The sequence below is a fragment of the Salvelinus fontinalis genome, chromosome 3 (genome assembly GCF_029448725.1).
Source record: "Salvelinus fontinalis isolate EN_2023a chromosome 3, ASM2944872v1, whole genome shotgun sequence".
Lineage (NCBI taxonomy): Eukaryota > Metazoa > Chordata > Actinopteri > Salmoniformes > Salmonidae > Salvelinus > Salvelinus fontinalis.
Window position 1 is genome coordinate 21,607,341 of NC_074667.1, and position 23,747 is coordinate 21,631,087.

A 23,747-nucleotide genomic window follows, 5' to 3' on the forward strand; every position below is an offset into this window, starting at 1 on the left:
AGCAGAAGAACACCATCCCAACTGTGAAGAATGGGGTGGCAGCATCATGTTGTGGGGGTGCTTTGCTGCAGGAGGGATTGGTGCACTTCACAAAATAGATGGCATCATGAGGCAGGAAAATTATGTGCATATATTGAAGCAACATCTCAAGACATCAGTCAGGTAGTTAAAGCTTGGTCGCAAATGAGTCTTCCAAATGGACAATGACCCCAAGCATACTTCCAAAGTTGTGGCAAAATGGCTTAAGGACAACAAGGTATTGGTGTGGCCATCACAAAGCCCTGACCTCAATCCTATAGAAAATGTGTGTGCAGAACTGAAAAAGCATGTGCGAGCAAGGAGGCCTACAAACCTGACTCAGTTACACCAGCTCTGTCAGGAGGAATGGGCCAAAATTCACCCAACTTATTGTGGGAAGCTTGTGGAAGGCTACCCGAAACATTTGACCCAACTTAAACAATTTAATGGCAATGCTACCAAATACTAATTGAGTGTATGTAAACTTCTGACCCACTGGCAATGTGATGAAATAAATAAAACATTCTCTCTACTATTATTCTGCCATTTCACATTCTTAAAATAAAGTGGTGATCCTAACTGACTTAAGACTGGGAATTATTACTATGTCAGGAATTGTGAAAAACTGAGTTTAAATGTATTTGGCTAAGGTGTATGTAAACTTCCGACTTCAACTGTATCCCTGGTAATCCTGATTGGCGGACTCACTAAACAAACATGCATTGTTTATAAATGCTGTCTGAGTGTTAGAGTGTGCCTCTGGTTATCCGTAAATAAAAATAAAATTATGCCATCTGGTTTGCTTTATATAAGGAATTAGATATTTTTTATACTTTTACCTTTGATACCTAAGTACATTGTAGCAAATACATTTACTTTTGTATATATACTTAAGTATATTTAAAACCAAATACTTTTATACTTTTACTCAAGTAGTATTTTACAGGGTGACTTTCACTTGAGTCATTCTGTTAAGATATCTTTAATTTTAGAATTGGGTACTTTTCCCACCACTTACAAAAAGTATGTTGGCCACTGCTTAAACTTAATTAATGGAAAAAAAATCTCCCCTTTATCTTTGCTAATCGTATTATGCTCAATTAACTTCAATACTTGGTAGAGAGTACTAGGCTAAACCTCTTTGAAGAGGAGAGAGAGAGAGAGATAGAGTTGGAGGAGGGGGCTGCGCCTCTTGGCATCTCCCCCACCCATATCTCTTTACACGACTACCGAGTGCCAACCCGTCTAGAGTTATTCCAGGAATGTGTTGAACATGGCTGCCACGATGAAGGCACAGAAAACGGGACTGTTAGAACTTCGAATTACCGTGGACCGTTGGATCCGTGTATTAGCCACACTTACGGATGAGACTTTAACCGTGAGCCCCGGAGAGGTCGCCGAAGACATAGTTAAACCCAACCCAACTCCCGCCGGTGCCATTAACGGAGACCCAGGCAACCTCAGCTCCTCTCCGGTCCCAGAAACAATCACCAACGTTAAGCGCACGGTGCGAGTTACCAAGCAAGATGTGGGAGGACTTGGAATTAGTATTAAAGGTAGGTTCAATGTAGTGCGTAATCAAACGACACTCTAAAACATTTATTTGGTCCGTTTTTCAAGTTTAACAATGTAAGCTACTAGACACTTGCGTTGGACTTGACTAAAAGTAAACATTGAAAGTACCAACATCCCTCACCGAAGAGTTCAACTTTTCGAAGGTCAATAATTGGGTTGAAGTTTTTCTATGGGTCTTTTCTCAATTGGATTTGTTCAACTCCCGCGTCCGCTTTCCTCAGTCCTCTCCACTCCTTTTGAAGGTAATCGAGGAGAGGTTGCGAGAGTGAACGTTGGGAGAAAATGCGCTTGTATGAAATGAGACTTGGTTGTCATCAGGCAAATTTCATTTACAGGGTGGAATCCCAAAATAAATGTGTAAAGTGATACAAAAATAAATAATAATACTTGTTGTGCAAGACATTTTATAGATAAAATGATAAGTAGCATATTGTTTTTAAACGTGTACATGCTTTTCTCCTCACACAAAACAAAAGCTGATTCAAATGAGGTGTGGCAGATTTAAAAACAATTACAGGAAGAACTTGGGTAGGATACACATGACTATCATAGATGAAAGGTGTTTATCGAGGGGAGGACACTCTTCCATTCGCTTAATAATTGAGAAAAGGCCATTCTGTAGTGCACTAGACTAGGCTGTTTCATGCTGAAGTGCAGTAGACTAGGCTGTTTGTGATAGCCTAAGTTGTTCAACAGCGGAACCTTTTGAAAAAACATCTCAAACTGTTCTCACCAATAAAGCTATTGGAAGCTATTCCAGTAAACCGTGCAACGGTCTATTTCTCTGAATGTTATTTTGACGACCCGATTCTCTCCCCTAAACATGTTATGATCGGGTGAATATAGCCCACCAAGAAATTTTGTCAGGATGCATGGTAACTTCAAGAGAAAGGTAGCCTATCTGCCATGCTGCTGTGCAATAATGGCATATAGTAAACTCTTCGTCTAGAAATACGAGCTGATGTTATACAAGCACCACTGTTAAATAGTTACATGATGTCCTGGGAGTGAAATGTTGCCTAATGTAGTCCCATGGGAACAAGGAGCCTGATGTCCATACAAAAAGCTGACATTTAAGATGATTTGGCGCAGCTGCTACATCACAAAAGTACGGTCTGCATGTCTAATTGAATTAGGACATCTATTTATTAGGTGACCTGCTTTTCTTTTAATGATTGTGTTCACAAGTTATTACCAACATCAAAATGTCTCCACATACACTGAATGTACAAAACATTAGGAACACCAGCTCTTTCCACGACATAGACTGACCAGGTGAATCCAGGTGAAAGCTATGATCACTTTTTGAGGTCACCTCTTAAATACACTTCAATCAGTGTAGATGAAGGGGAGGAGACAGGTTAAAGAAGGATTCTTAAGCCTTGAGACAATTGACATGTGGATTGTGTATGTGTGCCATTCAGAGGGTGAATGTGTAAGACAAAAGATTTAAGTCCAAGAACTGCAGCGGTACTGGGTTTTTTCCCGCTCAACAGTTTCCTGTGTGTATCAAGAATGGTCCACCACCCAAAGGACATCCAGCCAACTTGACACAGCATGGGCCAGCATCCCTGCGGAACGGTTTTGACACCTTGTAGAGTTCGTGGCCCGACGAATTGAGGCTGTTCTGAGGGAAAAATGGGTGCAACTCAATATTAGGAAGGGGTTCCTAATGTTTTGTACTCAGTGTATCCCATGTTTTTTTTGAGTATTCCACAGTCAACGTTATGGCACAAACTTGTGATTAGGAAACAAATCATCTAACTGCTTCCTGCATGATCGCGATGGAAAAGCAGGTCAACAAACCCCTTTGAGACGCACCCTTTCAATCTAATGTAGCCTCGTGACTATGTATTGTACACCGTTGTAGTATGCACATGCAATCAGATAAGGTGATGGAACATGCTTGTAGGAAAAGTAAGACTTTTGAGGTCTCAACCTGAAAATACTGTATTTCTAAGAATACATCCCTACTCCTGTTTGAGCTTGAGAAGGTGTGTGCTTGTTTGTTTATTTGTGAAGAGCAGTAGCGGTGTGTGGGTAAAATCACTGGGGAAGCCAAGCCAGGGAAAAAAGCCATATTACAAGCTATGTGTTGTGATAACTGTGTTGTTTGCTCGATAACCTGTTAGTTCATATGCCTTGACGCCGTGATATATAGGCATAAGGCCGAGACAAAAGAAAACACAGTGGCGGAATAAATTCAACGACACTTTTGTTTCATCACAAAACCGGAGCGCAACCTCTCTCCGGTGAAGTCCACAAAGCATATTGCATGTAACAAACAGTTACATGATCTACAGCAAGGTCAGGCAAGGTAATGTTTCTGACCTTTTTCGGACTAATAAATAACTATTGATTTAGGACCATGGAGAGTTACCGCAAGTCGCAAAGAAAACAGGAGCTGCCTGCACTAGTCCAAAACCATTTAAACTTCAACATTTCAACATAATCAAATCACCTGTGCTTAGTCTAATACAGTGACAACTACAAGATACCAAAAATAATTTAGTCCAATCAACGTAAGCTAAATATGGCGCAGCTGTCCATGGTTCTGATTTCTGTGTGTGTGTTTTTGTGCGTGCATTTGTGCAAGTAGAAAAACATGTTGACTCACCCTACTTGTAGAGAAATGCCAATGCCATCCTCCTCTCTTTCATGTTGACGAAACGGTCTATGACTCTGTCATACACTACACGCTTTTCATTTTTGTTGTCCTAGGCTACCTGGCTAAAATGCTTGCTCACTAGCCTAACTTCCTTTCATGGGAAACGTTGGCTAGTTAACATTAGCTACAGTTACAGCTGCAAGTCTCTTGGAGTATGTCGCTATAAGCTTGGCACATCTAACCACTGGGATTTTTTACCCATTCTTTGAGGCAAAACTGCTCCAGCTCCTTCAAGTTGGATGGGTTCCGCTGGTATACAGCAATCTTTAAGTCATACCACAGATTCTCAGTTGGATTGAGGTCTGGGCTTTGACTAGGCCATTCCAAGACATTTAAATGTTTCCCCTTAAACCACTTGAATGTTGCTTTAGCAGTACGCTTAGGGTCATTGTCCTGCTGGAAGGTGAACCTCCATCCCAGTCTCAAATCTCTGGAAGACTGAAACAGGTTTCCCTCAATAATTTCCATCCATCATTCCTTCAATTCTGACCAGTTTCCCAGTCCCTGCCGATGAAAAACACCCACACAGCAGGATGCTGCCACTACCATGCTTCACTGTGGGGATGGTGTTCTCGGAGTGATGAGAGGTGTTGGGTTTGCCCTAGATATAGTCTTTTCCTTGATGGCCAAAAAGCTCAATTTTAGTCTCTTCTGACCAGTGTACCTTCTTCCATATGTTTGTGGAGTCTCCCACATGCCTTTTGGCGAACACCAAACGTGTTTGCTTATTTTTTTCTTTAAGCAATGGCTTTTTTCTGCCCACTCATCCGTAAAGCCCAGCTCTGTGGAGTGTACGGCTTAAAGTGGTCCTATGGACAGATACTCCAATCTCCGCTGTGGAGCTTTGCAACTCCTTCAGGGTTATCTTTGGTCTCTTTGTTGCCTCTCTCATTAATGCCCTTCCTTGCCTGGTGCGTGGCAGGTTTGTTGTGGTGCCATATTCTTTCCATTCTTTAATAATGGATTTAATGGTGCTCAGTGAGATGTTCAAAGTTTTGGTAATTTTTTTATAACCCAACACTGATCTGTACTTCTCCACAACTTTGTACCTGACCTGTTTGGAGAGCTCCTTGGTCTTCATGGTGCTGCTTGCTTGGTGGTGCCCCTTGCTTAGTGGTGTTGCAGACTCTGAGGCCTTTCAGAACAGGTGTATATTTACTGAGATCATGTGACAGATCATGTGACACTTAAATAAAGTCCACCTGTATGCAATCTAACTAATTATGTGACTTCTGAGGGTAATTGGTTGCACCAGATCTATTTAGGAGCTTCATAGCAAAGGTGTGAATACATATGCACGCACCACTTTTCCGTTTTACATTTTTTTAAACATTTTTAAACAAGTTATTTTTTTCATTTTACTTCACAAATTTGGACTATTTTGTGTATGTCCATTACATGAAATCCAAATAAAAATCAATTTAAATTACAGGTTGTAATGCAACAAAGTTGGAAAAACACCAAGGGGGTGAATACTTTTGCAAGGCACTGTACCTGTGCTCAGTTAAATCAGCAGCAAAGCTGGTTAGGAAAATTACTCAGTATAGCCAATGACAATACAGTGCCAGTCAAAAGTTTGGACACACCTACTCATGTTTTTCTTTATTTTAATTTTTTTCTACATTGTAGAAAATAGTGAAGACATCAAAACTATGAAATAACATATGGAATCATGTAGTAACCAAAAAAGTGTTAAACAAATATATTTATATTTGAGATTCTTCAAAGTATCCACCATTTGCCTAGATGACAGCTTTTCACACTCTTGGCATTCTCTCAACCAATTGCTTGAGGTAGTCACCTGGAATGCATTTCAATTAACAGGTGTGCCTTGTTAAAAGTTAATTTGTGGAATTTCTTTCCTTAATGTGTTTGAGCCAATCAGTTGTGTTGTGACAAGGTAGGGGTGGTATACAGAAGATAGCCGTATTTGGTAAAAGACCAAGTCCATATTATGGCAAGAACAGCTCAAAGAGAAACGACAGTCCATCAATACTTTAAGACATGAAGGTCAGTAAATCCGGAAAGTGCAGTTGCAAAACCATCAAGAGCTATGATGAAGCTGGCTCTCATGAGGAATGCAACAGGAAAGGAAGACACAGAGTTACCTCTGCTGCAGAGGATCAGTTCATTAGAGTTAACTGCACCTCAGAAATTGCAGCCCAAATAAGTGCTTCACAGAGTTCAAGTAATAGACACATCTTAACATCAACTGTTCAGAGGAGACTGTGTCAATCAGGCCTTCATGGTCAAATTGCTGCAAAGAAACAACTACTAAAGAACACCAATAATAAGAGGAGAATTGCTTGGGCCAAGAAATACGAGCAATGGACATTAGACCGGGGGAAATCTGTCCTTTGGTCTGATGAGTCCAAATTTGAGATTTTTGGTTCCAACCTCTGTGTCTTTGTGAGACGCAGAGTAGGTGAACGGGTGATCTCAGCATGTGTGGTTCCCACGTGAAGCATGGAGGAGGAGGTATAATGGTGTAGGGATGCTTTGCTGGTGACACTGTCTGTGATTTATTTAGAATTCAAGGCACACTTAACCAGCATGGCTACAACAGTATTCTGCAGCGATATGCCATCCCATCTGCGTTGCGCTTAGTGGGACTATCATTTGGTTTTCAACTGGACAATGACACTTTTTTTGGTTACTACATGATTCCATATGTGTTATTTCATAGTTTTGATGTCTTCACTATTATTCTACAATGTAGAAAATAGTAAAAATATAGAAAAACCCTTCAATCTGTAGGTGTCAATGGTTGTGTTTATCGTGGCTTAAACATCAATAGTTGTGTTTATCGTGGCTGTTGTAAATAATGCAATATAATAGAGAATAAAGGGGGGGGGGTGATATTTACTTTCTGGAAGGTCTGCATGTATACATAGACCATCTCATCGCTCTGGCAACCTGCCCAGGACAGTGGTCCATTTTGATAGACGGCCTGGACCTACTGCAATGCAAAATGCTTCACCGTTTGGCAGGAATGGTGTGGCTGGTGTTGTATTAGTTTCAGCCCCCTTTTACAAAATGACTCCCCCTAATGACATAAACATTTAATGACATAAATATATTTTTTTGCGGCTTTGAACATCAATTGGAACTGTTTAAATAAGTGAAACCGACCACCAACCGGTGACTCCCCACTGTCTCGACAGAGTGGCGCTGCCACGTCAAGCCGAGAGAGAGCGAGCAAAAGGCAGGAGGCGGCCAGCTGACACCACAATGCGAACAGCTGACAAGAAGCTCCCAGAATGCAGTTGTCATTGGCCTGAGATGAAAGCTATTTGATGGCAGTGGAGCAGTCTGTCTGGGATGTTTATTTTCAGAAGCCTACCCTGGTTCGGTGGAGGGAGGCATGGAGTCGACCTTGCGTTTGGTCCAAAGTGCCGAAGTGCATTTAAGGCCGGATAGGCTTGAGGCCTAAAGTTTGTTTTGACACCATATACTGTACGATAGGTAGAAGTAGACCGGTGTGTAGAAATTAGTGCACAACTCAGATGTTCAGTTCATGCAACAAATCTTATGTTAAATAGTTAGTCAGTTTGAATAAGCATTGGTTGTATCCCTCAAGGGTAACAAAGCGAAACACAATTGGGGCCCTCCTTTTCCATTCTCATAGACTAGACGTAAATGTATATCCGAGACACTCAAATTAGTATTATATGTTACATTTGGTATGGTTACATAAGACCGATGCTTTGCCTTAAGCAAAACGAAAGTAGGGTGGTTGGTTTTGGGTGGATGGGCAGGTGTATAACGAGAATGTCGAATCTGATAACGGACAACTTTAGCATTTTAGCTAATTAGCAACTTTTCAACTACTTACTACTTTTTAGCTACACTAAAGAACAAAAATATAAATGCAACATGTAAAGTGTTGGTCCAATGTTTCATGAGCTGAAATAAAAGATCCCAGAAATGTTCCATATGCACAAAACGCTTATTTCTCTCAAATTTTGTGCACAAATTTGTTTACATCCCTGTTAGTGAGCATTTCTTCCTTGCCAGTATAATCCATCCACCTGACAAGTATGACATATCAAGAAGCTGATTAAACAGCATGATCATTACACAGGTGCACCTTGTGCTGGGGACAGTACAAGGTCACTCAAAAATGTGCAGTTTTGTCACACAACACAACGCCACAGATGTCTTCAAGTGTTGAGGGTGCTTGCAATTGGCATGCTGACTGCAGGAATGTCCACCAGATCTGTTGCCAGCGAATTGAATGTTCATTTCTCTACCATAAGCCTCCTCCAATGTCGTTTTAGAGAATTTGGCAGTATGTACAGCCGGCCTCACAACCGCAGACCACTTGTAAACATGCCGGCCCAGGACCTCCACATCCGGCTTCCTCACCTGCAGGATCATCTGAGACCAGCCACCCGGACAGCTGATGAAACTGTGGGTTTGCACAACCGAAGAATTTCTGCAAAAACTGTCAGAAGCTGGTCGTCCTCACCAGGGTCTTGACCTGACTGCAGTTCGGTGTTGTAACCGACTTCAGTGGGCAAATGCTCACCTTCGATGGCCACTGGCATGCTGGAGAAGTGTGGTTTTCACAGGTGGGTACTGGTTTCAACTGTACCGGGCAGATGGCAGACAGCGTGTATGGTGTCGTGTGGGCGAGCGGTTTGCTGATGTCCACGTTGTGAACAGAGTGCCGCATGGTGGCGGTGGGGTTGTGGTATGGGCATGTATAAGCTACGGACAATGAACAATGGCAATTTGAATGCATAGGGATACCGTGACGAGATCCTGAGTCCCATTGCCATTCATCTGCCGCCATCACCTTATGTTTCAGCATGATAATGCACGGCACAAAGATGGCACAAAGATATGTACACAATTGCAAGTAGCTGAAAATGTCCCAGTTCTTCCATGGCCTGCTTACTCACCAGACATGTGACCTATTTAGCATGTTTGGGATGCTCTGGATCGATGTGTACGACAGCGTATTCCAGTTCCCGCCAATGTCCAGCAACTTCGGACAGCTATTGAAAAGGAGTGGGACAACATTCCATAGGCCACAATCAACAGCCTGCTCAACTCTATGCAAATGAGATGTGTCGCGTGAGGCAAATAGTGGTCACACCAGATATTGACTGGTTTTCTGATCCACACCCCTACCTTTTTTTAAGGTATCTGTGACCAACAGATGCATATCTGTATTCCCAGTCATGTGAAATTCATAGGTTAGGGCATAATTCATTTATTTCAATTGACTGATTCCCTTATATGAACTGTAACTCAGAAAAATATTAGAATTTTTTGCATGTTGCATTTATATTTTTGTTCATTGCACTTTACAACTACTTATGATGTTAGCTATCTCTTCCCCTAACCCTAACCTTAACCTGTCTAGGATGAGGGTGCCGCTAGCGGCACTCCCCCCCCACCCCCACTGAAAAACCAGTGCCGCGAAATTCAAAAAAAATATATTTTTAAAATATTTAACTTTCACACATTAAAGTCCAATACAGCTAATGAAAGACACAGATCTTGTGAATCCAGCCAACATGTCCGATTTTTAAAATGTTTTACAGGGAAGACACAATATGTAAAGATGTACATCTATTACCTAAAAACACATTAGCATAATCCACCATCTTTTATTTGTCCACCAACACCAGTAGCTATCACCAATTCGGCTAAACTAAGATATTTATAGCCCCTAACCAAGAAAAAAACTCATCAGATGACAGTCTGATAACATATTTATGGTATGGGATAGGTTTTGTTAGAAAAAAGTGCATATTTCAGGTAGATGGCATAGGTTACAATTGCACCCACCGTCACAAATGGACTAGAAAAACTACATAGAGCAACGTGTTTACCTACTTACTAATCATCAAACATTTCGTAAAAATACACAGCATACACTAATCGAAAGACACAGATCCTGTGAATACAGACAATATTTCAGATTTTCTAAGTGTCTTACAGCGAAAACACAATAAATCGTTATATTAGCATAGCACATAACACATAGCAGCCCAGCATTGATTCTAGCCAAAGTGAGCGATAACGTCAACATCGCCAAAATATATTAATTTTTCACTAACCTTCAGAATTCTTCAGATGACACTCCTGTAACATCATATTACACAATCCATATAGAGTTTGATCGAAAATGTTTATATTTAGCCACCAAAATCATGGTTAGACAATGTGAAATGTAGCCCAGCTGGTGAGAAAATGTCCGTGCGCCATATTAGACAGTGATCTACTCTTATCCATAAATACTCATAAACGTGACTAAAAAATATAGGGTGGACAGGGATTGATAGACAATTTAATTCTTAATACAATCGCGGAATTACATTTTTTAAATTATCCTTACTTTTCAATACAGTTTGCGACAAGCGAAGCTATGTCAAAAAACATGGCGTCCTAAGCCACTAACATTTTTCGACAGAAACACGATTTATCATAATAAAAATGTCCTACTTTGAGCTGTTCTTCCATCAGTATCTTGGGCAAAGGATCCTTTCTTGGGTCTAATCGTCTTTTGGTGGAAAGCTGTCCTCTTGCCATGTGGAAATGCCAACTGCGTTCGGGATGAACTGGAAGCGTGCCCAGCAATTCACAGCGTTTCAGAAATAAATGTCCCAAAATCGCACTAAACGGATATAAATTGCTATAAAACGCTTTAAATTAACTACCTTATGATGTTTTTAACTCCCATAACGAGTAGAAACATGACCAGAGTAATATTACTCCCTCCACTAATGCTTGGAACAAGTGCGGGTCGATGTCCTCCGCGCGCATTACGCAGCAAGAAAAGAGTTCCTAGCTACAGGGTTTTTTAATTTGTAGTGCCTGTGAACGCGCAATCGACCCCATTCAAATCGTCATCACGTAAAGGCATCCAGGGGAAGACGTAAGCAGTGTCCGTATACTCATAGCAATAACTGCGGCCTTTTAACTGACTCCAGATCAGGGGCCAAAATTTCTGAAATCTGACTCCATGTCAGGGAAATTGCTGTAGAATGACTTCTGTTCCACTTAGAGACAAAATTTCAACTCCTATAGAAACTATAGACTGTTTTCTATCCAATAATAATAATAATATGCATATTGTACGATCAAGAATTTTGTGGGAAGCCGTTTCAAAAATTACACGATTAGCATAAATAGTGACAACAGCGCCCCCATCCTCAACAGGTTAACTATTTTACCTAACTCCTAAACATAACCCTAACCTTAACTCTAACATTAACCCTTACCGCTAGCCTAGCTAATGTTAGCTAGCTAGCTGACATTAAACACCTAGCTAGAATTTGTTACATATCATACATTTTGCAAATTTGTAACATATTATACATTTTGCAAAATTAAAACTTATTTTGTGTTTTGCAAATTCGTAACATATAATACGAAGTCACACAAAAACCATCAGGCGCTATGATGAAACTGGTTCTCATGAGGACCGCCACAGAAAAGGAAGACCCAGAGTTACCTCTGCTGCAGAGTATAAGTTCATTCGAGTTAACTGCACCTCAGAAATTGCAGCCCAAATAAATACTTCACAGAGTTCAAGTAACAGATACGTCTCAGCAGCAACTGTTCAGAGGAGAGTGTGAATCAGGCCTTCATGGTCGAATTGCTGCAAGGAAACCACTACTAAAGGACACCAATAATAAGAAGAGGCCTGCTTGGGCCAAGAAACACGAGCAATGGATATTAGACCGGGGGAAATCTGTCCTGTGGTTCCCACCGGGAAGTATGGAGGAGTTGTGATGATGTGGGGGTGCTTCGCTGGTGACACTGTCTGTGATTTATTTAGAATTCATGGCACACTTAACCAGCATGGCTACCACAGCACTCTGCAGCAATACGCCATCCCATCTGGTTTGCGCTTAGTGGGACTATCATTTGTTTTTCAACAGGACAATGACCCAACACACCTCCAGGCTGTGTAAGGGCAATTTGACCAAGGAGAGTAATGGAGTGCTGCATCAGATGACCTGGCCTCCACAATCACCCAACCTCAACCTAATTGAGATGATTTGGGATGAGTTGGACCGCGGAGTGAAGGAAAAGCAGCCAACACGTGCTCAGCATATGTGGGAACTCCTTCAAGACTGTTAGAAAAGCATTCCAGGTGAAGTTGGTTGAGAGAATGCCAAGCGTGTGCAAAGCTGTCATCAATGCAAAGGGTGACTACTTTGAAGAATCTAAAATATATTTTGATTAAAAAAAAAATGGTTACTACATGATTCCATTTGTGTTATTTCATAGCTTTGATGTCTTCACTATTATTCTACAATGTATAAAAAAGTAAAAATAAAGAAAAACTGGAATGAGTGGGTGTGTCCAAACTTTTGACTGGTACTGTGTATACTGTATAAATATTTACAAAAAATATATAGAGGGATTGGAAATGATTCAGACAAAAAAATAATAAGAGAAGTGTGATTTTTTTTCTTCTCGAATTTCACATATTCAAGTTGATTGGCTTAAATGTAGTTTATGACATATAGCCCAATATTGCATATTGTCTATGATTTGTTCATGATCTAATCTAAAAGTCTATTTGGAGTTTGTTCCTTGGTGATTTCGATTTGGTGATGTTACAGTCTGGCATTACATTATCTGGTAGTTCTATTTTTATCAATTGAATCACTGAGGATTTCTTCTGCTCTCACCTCCCACACAATTCACCAGGCGTCAGAATCTCAATTTGGTGGCCATAATTTCTGCATCTCAATCACTGATCAAACAACCATCAAATGTCACACTGGCGTGCAACGCTAGCCCCACTCAGAAAAGGCATAGATCATGTTGACAGCGGAGGGAGTCGCAGTCTGTGGCGATGCCACTGTGATTGAGATGCATGGGTGTGTCAGCCCCGGCATCTTTTATTGAGGGCACCTGGCTCTAGTCTCTGAAGACGATGCATGAATTAAATCCGTAGAATCGCCCGTGGGAGCCAACCTTTGAAATATATATTCGGAGGTAATTTGATTTAATCCTCTTTCGGAACATTTCTCAGCCACCCCAAGGCCGAGACCCAACTGGCACTTGACATTATTGACAATATTTCCCACGAAGGGCCCTCTGGAATGGGCAGATTCATCAGCCTATGAACTGACCTTCATTATCCTGTTAGAGAGAAGGGACTGCAGCCGGGCAAAGTGGATGACTGGTGTCCTCGTATTCTCTACAACTGCAGTCTAAATGTGAAACCAGTCCCTTGCTCAGCTTTTCAAATTAAACCGTTGAGCACTGTCGCGAGTGATGCAGTCTTATGTACTTACTATGAACTTTGTTCTGTCAGCCAATCTAGTCAGTCTCAAGAGTACCTACACCCATGGAGCAAAACCTTCCTTGTGCATTGCTACGTTCCTTTCTCTTAAACAACTTTCAACAAACTTTCTAAGATTCCCAAGATACACCTCAAATGTTAGTCACTAGTATCAGATCCACTGGGCAAAAAACTGGTTGAATCAACATTGTTTCCACGCCATTTCAACCCAATGAATCAATTTTTGAATACATTTTTTTTCAAAAAGTTTTAACCTAAATCCAATGACATGTTAATTTCACGTTGAATTCACATTAGTTGACAACTAAACCAAATGTTAATGTGCCCAGTGGGGAGGGACTTACTTTAAGCCCTAGGATAAAGAGTATGTATTCTAATCCTGTAGACCACAATATTTTATATTCATGCACAATCTAAGCCTGGTAACCATCTGGTTTTGTAGTTTGTACGTGAAGCGTACTGTGTCTCATTGATATGAACCGAGCCAATGCCATGTGCTCTACTTTATATATATTTTTTTAGATTGAACCTTTATTTAACTTGGCAAGTCAGTTAAGAACAAATTCTTATCTTACAATGACGGCCTACTTTACAGGTGGAAAAGAGAACAAAATGCCCATTCTCATCTCGAAGATCTTCAAGGGGTTGGCGGCTGACCAGACGGAGGCCCTGTACGTGGGTGACGCCATCCTGTCGGTCAACGGCGCCGACCTCCGGGACGCCACACACGACGAGGCCGTGCAGGCCCTGAAGAAGACGGGCAAAGAAGTCATCCTAGAGGGTAAGCAACACCAGGATATTAAGGCATGGCCGGTGTTCCAGGAATTGTTCTAGCGTGACCAGGTCAATTATCAACACTGGTGTAGAGGTTCAAGCCCCGAATTGCATGGTGTGTACTGCTTTGGTTCTCTTATAGCCATGAGGTAGATTCCTTCTCCTTCAGTGAATTAGAAGCAAGATGATGGATTGTGAGTGAGTGAACAGTAAGTAGCGAACAACTGCCAAGAAATAGAAAGGTCTCACCTAGAGGAAATGCCTCTAAGAACACTGAGATAGAGCGGTCCGTAGTTTTATTTTGGGGGCCGTAGAGCGGGCTTTTCAGAGTCAATCCTATTGAACCAAAAATAATGGCTGCCGCAAATCTCATCAGAACCCATCAAAACGTCTTGGATAACTGATAATCCACTCAGTTTCATTAGTTCTGTAACTGTTTCATCCCGAAATGAGATCCTGTCATAAATCGGGAAACTTCTGGAGACTTCTAGGCTGCCGGTCGGCACTGCGGGGGAGAGATGTGGAGAAAGTCCTGGAGGGGATCCTGTAGGTTCACTGCTCTCTGTCTGTTACACAGGCCAGGCAGCGCCCACAGCAGGTGAAGGGAAACAGACAGTATTGAATTGGAGATGAGGTCTTTAGCTGCAGGGAGTGGGATTAATAGAAGGCTTTCATGTTGTCCATCGATTGCATGACAGCTGTTCTCTCCCAATCTTTTATGTACATAATGAAAATGCACATCATTGGTCAGAGCTGGTATTCTACGCTCTACAAAATTTACATTTACATTTACATTTAAGTCATTTAGCAGACGCTCTTATCCAGAGCGACTTACAGATTGGTGCATTCACCTTATGACATCCAGTGGAACAGCCACTTTACAATAGTGCATCTAAATCGTAAAACAATGCTAATTGATTAAGATTGTGCTAATGCTCTAGAAGGGGAGCACAATATCCACAAGAATAGTTTTAAGTCGATTTCTGTAATGTTTAGTTAGGCTGTAAACCACCAACCTCTCCAGTCCAGTCTAGATCGCCCACTGAGACATACAGTGGGTGGATAAACCAGTTTATTGATGTGAGGGAGACAGACCGTCAGAGGAAATGTTTCAGACCCTACGGCTAAGTCCCACAACGCTACAGTGCTCTACAGCCCGGCAGTCAAGCAGATGAAGTCACTCAAAATCCCTCTTCCCTGTCAACACTAGAGCAGAAAAGCATTGATGTCAGACAGCTCATCCACCAGGCCTGTGATCATTAATGTCAGAAATCATTTCATAGGTTACTCACACTGAGGAACAGACGTGGCAGCAAATGAGTCGAGAGGTTTCGGGACTTTGCAGTGGTGGAGGTTATTGAGAGGCTTTTATTGTGTCTGGAATTGCACCTGCAGCACCGGCATTATCCACCAGTTTGTAAACAACAGCGCTAAACTGTAGGTAGTTCTGTTGAATTGTAGAGTGCTCCTCTTAACCACGAACTTCCATAGCTTTCCATCGAGTTCAATCAGATCATCTTGTTCGTGAAAGCCCCTCCATATGGCATCTTTGGGAACGTTTTTATTGTCGGGAGTATTTAAGTCACTTCACTAAATAGAGTGCTGAACTAAATACAAAGACATCACTTCCACACATTTAGCTCAAACACCTCATGATGAGCCGTTATAATTCCACTTGAGCATTTGACCACAGCGTGACTGTTTTATTAGAACGAATTACGTCTAGAATTGGTATTAGATTCAAAAACAGGCATATGTGTTGTTTACCTGTTATGCCTAATGAATGCTTTTAATGGCGCTCGTGTCAAACTTAAGCTACAATGGACATTTGATTTGTATAATTTGCAACAGATATCCCTATTTCAAGCCTGTGGTGTTCTACTGTCGATTATTGTACCACCGAGTTCGTGATGATAATGTGATGATCATGTAGCCTAAGACAAATGGCATAATGGGCAAACATTACTACATTACATTACTCACAGATATGTGAGGAGTGTAGAGGTTTCAGCGGAGAGTAGAAAGGCTCTTCGGTGTATTCCAGTCATTCCTCAGTCAACGTGGAAATGGAAGAACCAATCCAACTCGGCGACATAAACACCTGAGAAGGTCAGATACAGATAACAGCAAAGCATCACAGATAAAATCAGTAAGCCGCAGCTGTCTTTCATTTCCTATCTGAGTTAACAGGGTGTGTGAGAGAGAGGGGGGTTGGGGGGGGGGGGCTCCCCTGATGTGGGCATACTTTGTGTCCACACCCTATTATCACTATAGGCACACACCTGCAATATATCCAATATAATATAATACGATATATTCTTACTACTATATAACATAGGCTACTTTATTGAGACTGCATTCATTGCTGCCAATAGCCAGCCAGGCACCGTCCCCACACAGTGAGAGTGAACCAGGGGGAGAGAGGGGAACAGTGGAAGCTGCTGAGGGAAGGACGGCTCTTAATAATGGCTGGAATGCAGCAAATGGAATGGCATCAAACACATAGAAACCATGTGTGTGATACCATTCATTCAGCTCCAGCCATCACCACGAGCCCGAACTTCCCAATTAATGTGCCACCAACGTCCTGTGGAAAGGAAGGAAGGATGGAAGCATGCTCCATATGGCAACCAGGCCCGACTGGGTGTCACAGGGGGTGGCTGGGTGCCAGTGAGGTGACACCGTGGCATGGATAGGAGATAGAGACAAAGTGTGTCTGTGTGTACATACAGCTTACATACACAGGTTTGTGCAGTTTTTAGTGCGTCTTTGTGGGAGGTTGGGCGGGCAAGATTGCTGATGGTGCACCATGTGCTGTGGCGTGGGGCAGAATGCGAGGCTTCTAGGGTAAGGTGGTGGACAGGGAAGAGCTCTCCCTAAATCCCACCAGACCAGTAAGCTTCAGCTCCGTAGGTGGTACCTACATAGCCCACCGTGTGAAAAGTTTTTGGACTGTGTCCCAAAAGGCCCGATACTACCTACTTAGTGCACTACATAGGGAATAGGGTGCCATTTGGGATGTAACCTTGGTTACTGCTAATGCGATAATAAACATAGCCTACCGGTACATGTATTCAGTAGAGACCAACGGATGGGGAAGTAGCGAGAAAGTGTGAGAAAGTTTGGCAATCGCAGCACTGTTCCTCAACTATAACCATGTGTGTGATACCAATGCAGCCATTTTTTAATCTCAATATCAAATCATTTCTGGGTTGCAATTAAGTACCATACTGGGTTTTTTTTACGGACAAAAATAAATAAAAATAGCTTCCGAGCAAAGATAGATTCCTAGGACTGTCTGGGAGTGGTCTGAGTGGGGAGGGGAAAACCGAAAACTAGCTGTTGTTGGCATTGAGGTTTGGAACTCATTTTCTTATTGATCTGTTAACTAATTTACCACTTGGCGATGTCACCAGGCAAGCCAAAACTCCATCCCACCAAAACAAGATGAAATTTCAGACGGTCTTTTCAAACAACTCTTACACTAAAGGGGTATTATCATAATTTTCATAATTTCAGGGAAAAAATTTTTTTTACTGCGCTGGGCCTTTGTCAGGCTAACTTTCAGTTGAATTTTACTGGACCAGTCTCTGGCAATGGCAGTAAATCCGTGGGTGAAATGTGCTGGTGCCCACTGCCAAGCCATTTAACGAGGCACACTGGTCACGACTGACAGAGCGGCCCAGCCTGCCTTCACACATAGCTAATGGGGCTCTGAGGACAGTGTAGACCAGGCTGTAAAATGTCGACCATTGAAGCATTACACTGACAAGGCAATGACAAATAACTCTGGAGCTATTACAACCACAACCAGGCTCTCCTCGAACTAATCGGGCACTTGAAAAGTCCCTCTGTGTTCCTCTTTATTGGAGTGTGTGTGTGTAAGAGAGAGAGAGTGTGTGTGTGCAAGTATGTGCCTCTGAGTAGTTCACAAAAATGTGTGTGTGCATGTGTGCCTTATGAGTAGTTTAGTGTGTATGTGTGTTCATGCCAAAAATGTGTGTGTGTTTCTCAGTCCACATGACAATGATGCTAATATGGCCTAGCCAAGTGTGTTTTGTCCAACAAATAAGGCTGAGGGGGTCAAGCATCTCTGTGACATACACAGCTTCCCACAGTGCCAAATTCCCCCCTGGTCCTCCATGTTCTTCTCAGAGTTCTTCAACTGCAGCCACAGCCAAACTCCCTCACTGAAGCAACAGGTGATGGCGAGCAACTATGTCCACCCCTCCCTCCCCTTCCCTGCATATCCCAATCCCTGAAGGCTGGGAAACCGGGAAGCACTATAGGATCTGTGGTAATTCCTCTCATCCCGACGTTCCTGTTCTTTCCAAAGGCCGAAGTGAGAAAAGCCAGAACTCCCCAGGGCTTATGACACATGGGCAGTGCTGCAGACTTTACATTGATCTTTTTTTCGACATTTCTCGCCTGTTATATTTCCCTAAAGTAATTGAGCCTCCGCATCTTGGCACACGCAGCTGTCCTACCTATTTTTCTTCCGTTTGAGGTTGCCAGTAAGGCAGCGCAATTTGATTAATTGGCAGTTGGGTGCCAGCTTTGTGCCCACGCAGCCTTGTGTGAGGTAACAGCCGGAGCTAACCTGACCCTAGCTCTCGTGCGGCAGGGCTAGCCTCTGCTAACATGTAATCAACTTAGCAAGGCTTGTAGCTTTACTGTAAGCTTAGTGACTGGCTGGTTCTAACTTCTTACCAACAGCAAGAATGCATAAACATGAATTTGGTTGAGAGTTGCTAACCTCCTCTTCAGAATGGTTTTCTAAAGGGTTAAAAATATAAAATGTTTACAGGGAATTGTTAAGCTCCCTGCTAAGCAACGCCACACGGATCACTACAGGCTGACAAACATAGGTTGTTTTGTCAGAGGTTTTCTGGTTAATTAGCCTGTCAATCAAAATAAATTGGCTGGTGAAACTCGATGACACTATCTCAGTGGTCCACATCAAAGCAACCAAGGATGGTGCCAACAAAATGGCTGAAGAGCCAGTTACGGTATTACCCCCCCCCCCCCCCCCCCACAAATTAATTGGAGCTAACCGCTAACCTTTGAAGGACCACCATGCTTTGTTCCCTGAACTAGTCCTCTCCTCTGGCATTGTAGTGCCCAAGGTGTTGATACATGATATCGCCAGAGGTGAAATGTCCAGCTGTCTTTCAACTCCATACACAGAAAGCGACTAATGACCACACAGAGGCGCTTTTATAGAAGGCTCTGTTTGATTCAAACTTTTACTTTACTTAGGTCAGTGGACAAAGTCACTTGTCCTATCTGGCCTGCTACACTAGACGTGTAACTTTTGCAGTCCGTGAGATAACCCTATTCATTTCTTGCGCTGCTCTGGTTCCATTTTCAACATTTCTACACGCAGCTCAGGCCCGAGAACCCTTGATAAAGTGGCTCGAGCACTGCTCTTGCTGGCCAAAAGATTTACCCTTCCAGTGTAACAGTTACGCTTCCAGTGTAGCAGGTTAAAAAAGCTACTGTTGTTTTCTCAACGGCCCAGCCTAGCTCCCAAGTAATAAGAAGAAAGAGAGCTTTTGTGGATGGGGCAGTCCTGCATGTGTTTGAGTCTTGATTTGATTAATAATAATTGGAATAATAGCCTGTTATTTAGCTATGCATAATATGTGTATGGTTGTGAAGAGAACCAAGTCATGCAGACTCTTTTTTTAAAATAACTATCACGTTTCAGGTAAGACCCAGATGCAGACAGTGTCGAAGTAACCAAAGTTTATTACTAGTACAGGGGTAGGGAAAATGACAGGTCAAGGGCAGGCAGAGGTCAGTAATCCAGATAGGGTGCAAAAGGTCCAGAATGGCAGGCAGTCTCCGGGTCAGAGCAGGCAGGGGTCAATAATCCAGTGTGGTGTGGCAAGGTACAGAAGGACAGGCAGGCTCAGAGCAGAATGGCCAAAACCGGGCAGAACTAGAACAGAGAAACGCAAGGGGAAAATCGCTGGTAGGTTTCACGAAACAAAACGAACTGGCAACAGACAAACAGAGAACACAGGTATTTAGCACAAGTCTCCAGTCATCTCTTGATATCGAAGTAAGTCGCCCCACGTGACTTACTTTGCTATAAAGTGATAAAGACTGTTCTTTTGCCACCTTTTAGTCAGATCTTTGGTTGGTTGCTTGTTAGGTGAGGGTCAATGACATTTAGTGCATTCAGGAAATCCATTGAAATTATGTTAATTAATTTGGAATTCTGTAAGACTTGGGCAACACAGCTTTGCCTTTAGAGTATACATCAGAATTGTATTTTGTGGTGTAGTCATGACAACCACACGGCCAGGAGTTGGCTAAAGTAGAAAGAAACAGGGCCAGATTTACTAAGTGTTTGCACCACATAATTTATTTCTGCAATAAAACACCAAAAACAAAGCTAAAACATGATACTGTTTTCTTTCTCCTAACCTTCACTTAACTTTTTGGTCTGTCCTCAATGATTAATACTTTTTTAGAAAAAACAGGTGCAAAGAGGTAAAGTAATTGGTAAGAAGATAATTAGCATGAGTACATTGACTACTTCTACTAGTGGTGTGCCACTGACAACAACAACTAGCTCCAAAACCTTATTGGGGTTGGGATCCTCGGGTCTCTACAGTATGTGTTTACATGGTCAGACCACCGGCCAGGGGAAAGATTTGCACGTCCTGTTCCCAAAGACGCTCTGGACTGAGTGCACATTTTGGTCAGGCTCATATGTGGATTAGTACCACAAAAGAAAATGGTTCAATTAAATTACAACTCACCTTGACCATTTTTCTTCCATAGCGTGAAGTTTGCTTTTGGGGGCCGGGGGCCCCCTGAACCCCCACACCCCCTCCAAGCAGGCAAACCCCTTAAGGACCAGTGCCCCCACCCTACCCCCTCACAGAGGCCTAGTTCTTCACAAGAACTCCTTAACCTGTCTAGGACACACGTCCCGCAAGCGGCACACCCCCTCCACCCCCACTGAAAAGGCAGAGCCGCGAAATTCAATTATTTTTTTTTTTTTAATATTTAACTTTCACACATTAAAGTCCAATACAGCTAATGAAAGACACAGATCTTGTGAATCCAGCCAACATGTCCGATTTTTAAAATGTTTTACAGGGAAGACACAATATGTAAAGATGTAAATCTATTAGCTAAAAACACATTAGCATAATCCACCATCTTTACTTTGTCCACCAACAACAGTAGCTATCACCAATTCGGCTAAACTAAGATATTGATAGCCCCTAACCAAGAAAAAAACTCATCAGATGACAGTCTGATAACATATTTATGGTATAGGATAGGTTTTGTTAGAAAAATGTGCATATTTCAGGTAGATGGCATAGGTTACAATTGCACCCACCGTCACAAATGGACTAGAATAATTACAATGAGCAACGTGTTTACCTAACTACTAATCATCAAACATTTCGTAAAAATACACAGCATACACTAATCGAAAGACACAGATCCTGTGAATACAGACAATATTTCAGATTTTCTAAGTGTCTTACAGCGAAAACACAATAAATCGTTATATTAGCATAGCACATGTGCAAACATTACCCCAGCATTGATTCTAGCCAAAGAGAGCGATAACGTAAACATCGCCAAAATATATAAATTTTTTCACTAACCTTCTCAGAATTCTTCATATGACACTCCTGTAACATCACATTACAACATACATATACAGTTTGTTCGAAAATGTGCATATTTAGCCACCAAAATCATGGTTAGACAATGAGAAAAGTAGCCCAGCTGGTGAGAAAATGTTCGTGCGCCATATTAGACAGTGATCTAGTCGTATACATAAATACTCATAAACGTGACTAAAAAATATAAGGTGGACAGCGATTGATAGACAATTTAATTCTTAATACAATCGCGGAATTACATTTTTAAAATTATCCTTACTTTTCAATACAGTTTGCGCCAAGCGAAGCTAAGTAAAAAAAAATGGCGTCCTAAGCCACTAACATTTTTCGACAGAAACACGATTTATCATAATAAATTGTTCCTACTTTGAGCTGTTCTTCCATCAGAATCTTGGGCGAAGCATCCTTTCTTGGGTATAATCGTCTTTTGGTGGAAAGCTGTCCTCTTGCCATGTGGAAATGCCAACTGCGTTCGGCATGAACTGGAAGCGTGCCCAGAGATTCACAGCGTCTCAGAAATAAATGTCCCAAAATCGCACTAAACGGATATAAATTGCTATAAAACGCTTTAAATTAACTACCTTATGATGTTTTTAACTCCTATAACGAGTAGAAATATGACCGGAGAAATATAACTGGCTTCACTAGTGCTTGGAAAAACAGTGGGTCGGTATCCTCCGCGCGCATGACGCACCAAGAAAAGAGCTCCTACATACAGGGTTTTTTCATTTATAGTGCCTGTGACTGTGCAATCGACACCATTCAAATCGTCATCACGTAAAGGCATCCAGGGGAAGACGTAAGCAGTGTCCATATACTCATAGGAATAACAGTGGCCTTAAAACTGACTCCAGAACAGAGGCCAAAATTTCTGAAATCTGACTCCATGTCAGGGAAATTGCTGTAGAATGAGTTCTGTTCCACTTAGAGACAAAATTTCAACTCCTATAGAAACTATAGACTGTTTTCCATCCAATAATAATAATAATATGCATATTGTACGATCAAGAATTTTGTAGGAAGCCGTTTCAAAAATTACACGATTACCATAAATAGTGACAACAGCACCCCCTAGCCTCAACAGGTTTTAACTCATGCTGGCTGAGTTTGTGTATGGAGAGATGTGTGCCATGAGTTAAAATCACTGATGCCTGTGCCTTCATGTAATCACAACAGCCCCTTCTAACAAATTGGTCAAAAGTCTTTTGTGTCTATTAGTATGTCTTATTATGTTGACCCATAGACATATCAATGTGTCATTCCATCAGTAGAGTCCCTTTATGTCCTTCAGACATTATGAGTGTACATTTTGATAAAACACTAACAGTTGGATCACATACATCCAGGGGCACAACTTTAACTGGGTACTGGGGGACATGACCCCCCCCCACACATTCTGAAATTGCTTTTTTGTCCCCCCCCCCCAATTTTATTGTGGCGCTGTGATACAAAAAGTGCCATCGGTGTGCTTTAGGACCATGAGGCCGCTTCAGAGCAGTCGGTTAAGCTGTTTGGCTGTTTCAGATAGCTGGATTTAGGACCAGGCGGACGCCACAGAGCATTCAGACAGGCTGTGTGAAGGCAAGCTTCTGAAAGGCTGCCTTATAGGACTGGCACAGGAGAGTTGAACAGAGGCAGCTGCTGTCTGTGTGTGTTTAGCTTTTTCTCCGAGTTGTAAAAGCAAGCAGAGCAGAAACTGGCTACTCTTTATTTGACTTTATTTGGCTGCCAAGGTAACTGCTGTTTGACTTAACAGAAAAAAAGCATTTATTCC

General features: G+C 42.0%; 1 protein-coding gene across 1 annotated transcript in view; it reads left to right on the forward strand.

Annotated features, from left to right (window-relative positions):
* Positions 1–1,211: 1,211 nt before the first annotated feature.
* The window catches only part of LOC129840945 (alpha-1-syntrophin-like), a 63,362-nt gene continuing 40,826 nt past the window's right edge, over positions 1,212–23,747 (forward strand). The window contains exons 1-2 of the mRNA XM_055908998.1: positions 1,212–1,574; positions 14,137–14,322. Of these exons, the coding sequence (XP_055764973.1) occupies positions 1,292–1,574; positions 14,137–14,322 (469 nt within the window). The 5' untranslated portion in view covers positions 1,212–1,291. The remainder of the gene's footprint in view (positions 1,575–14,136; positions 14,323–23,747) is intronic.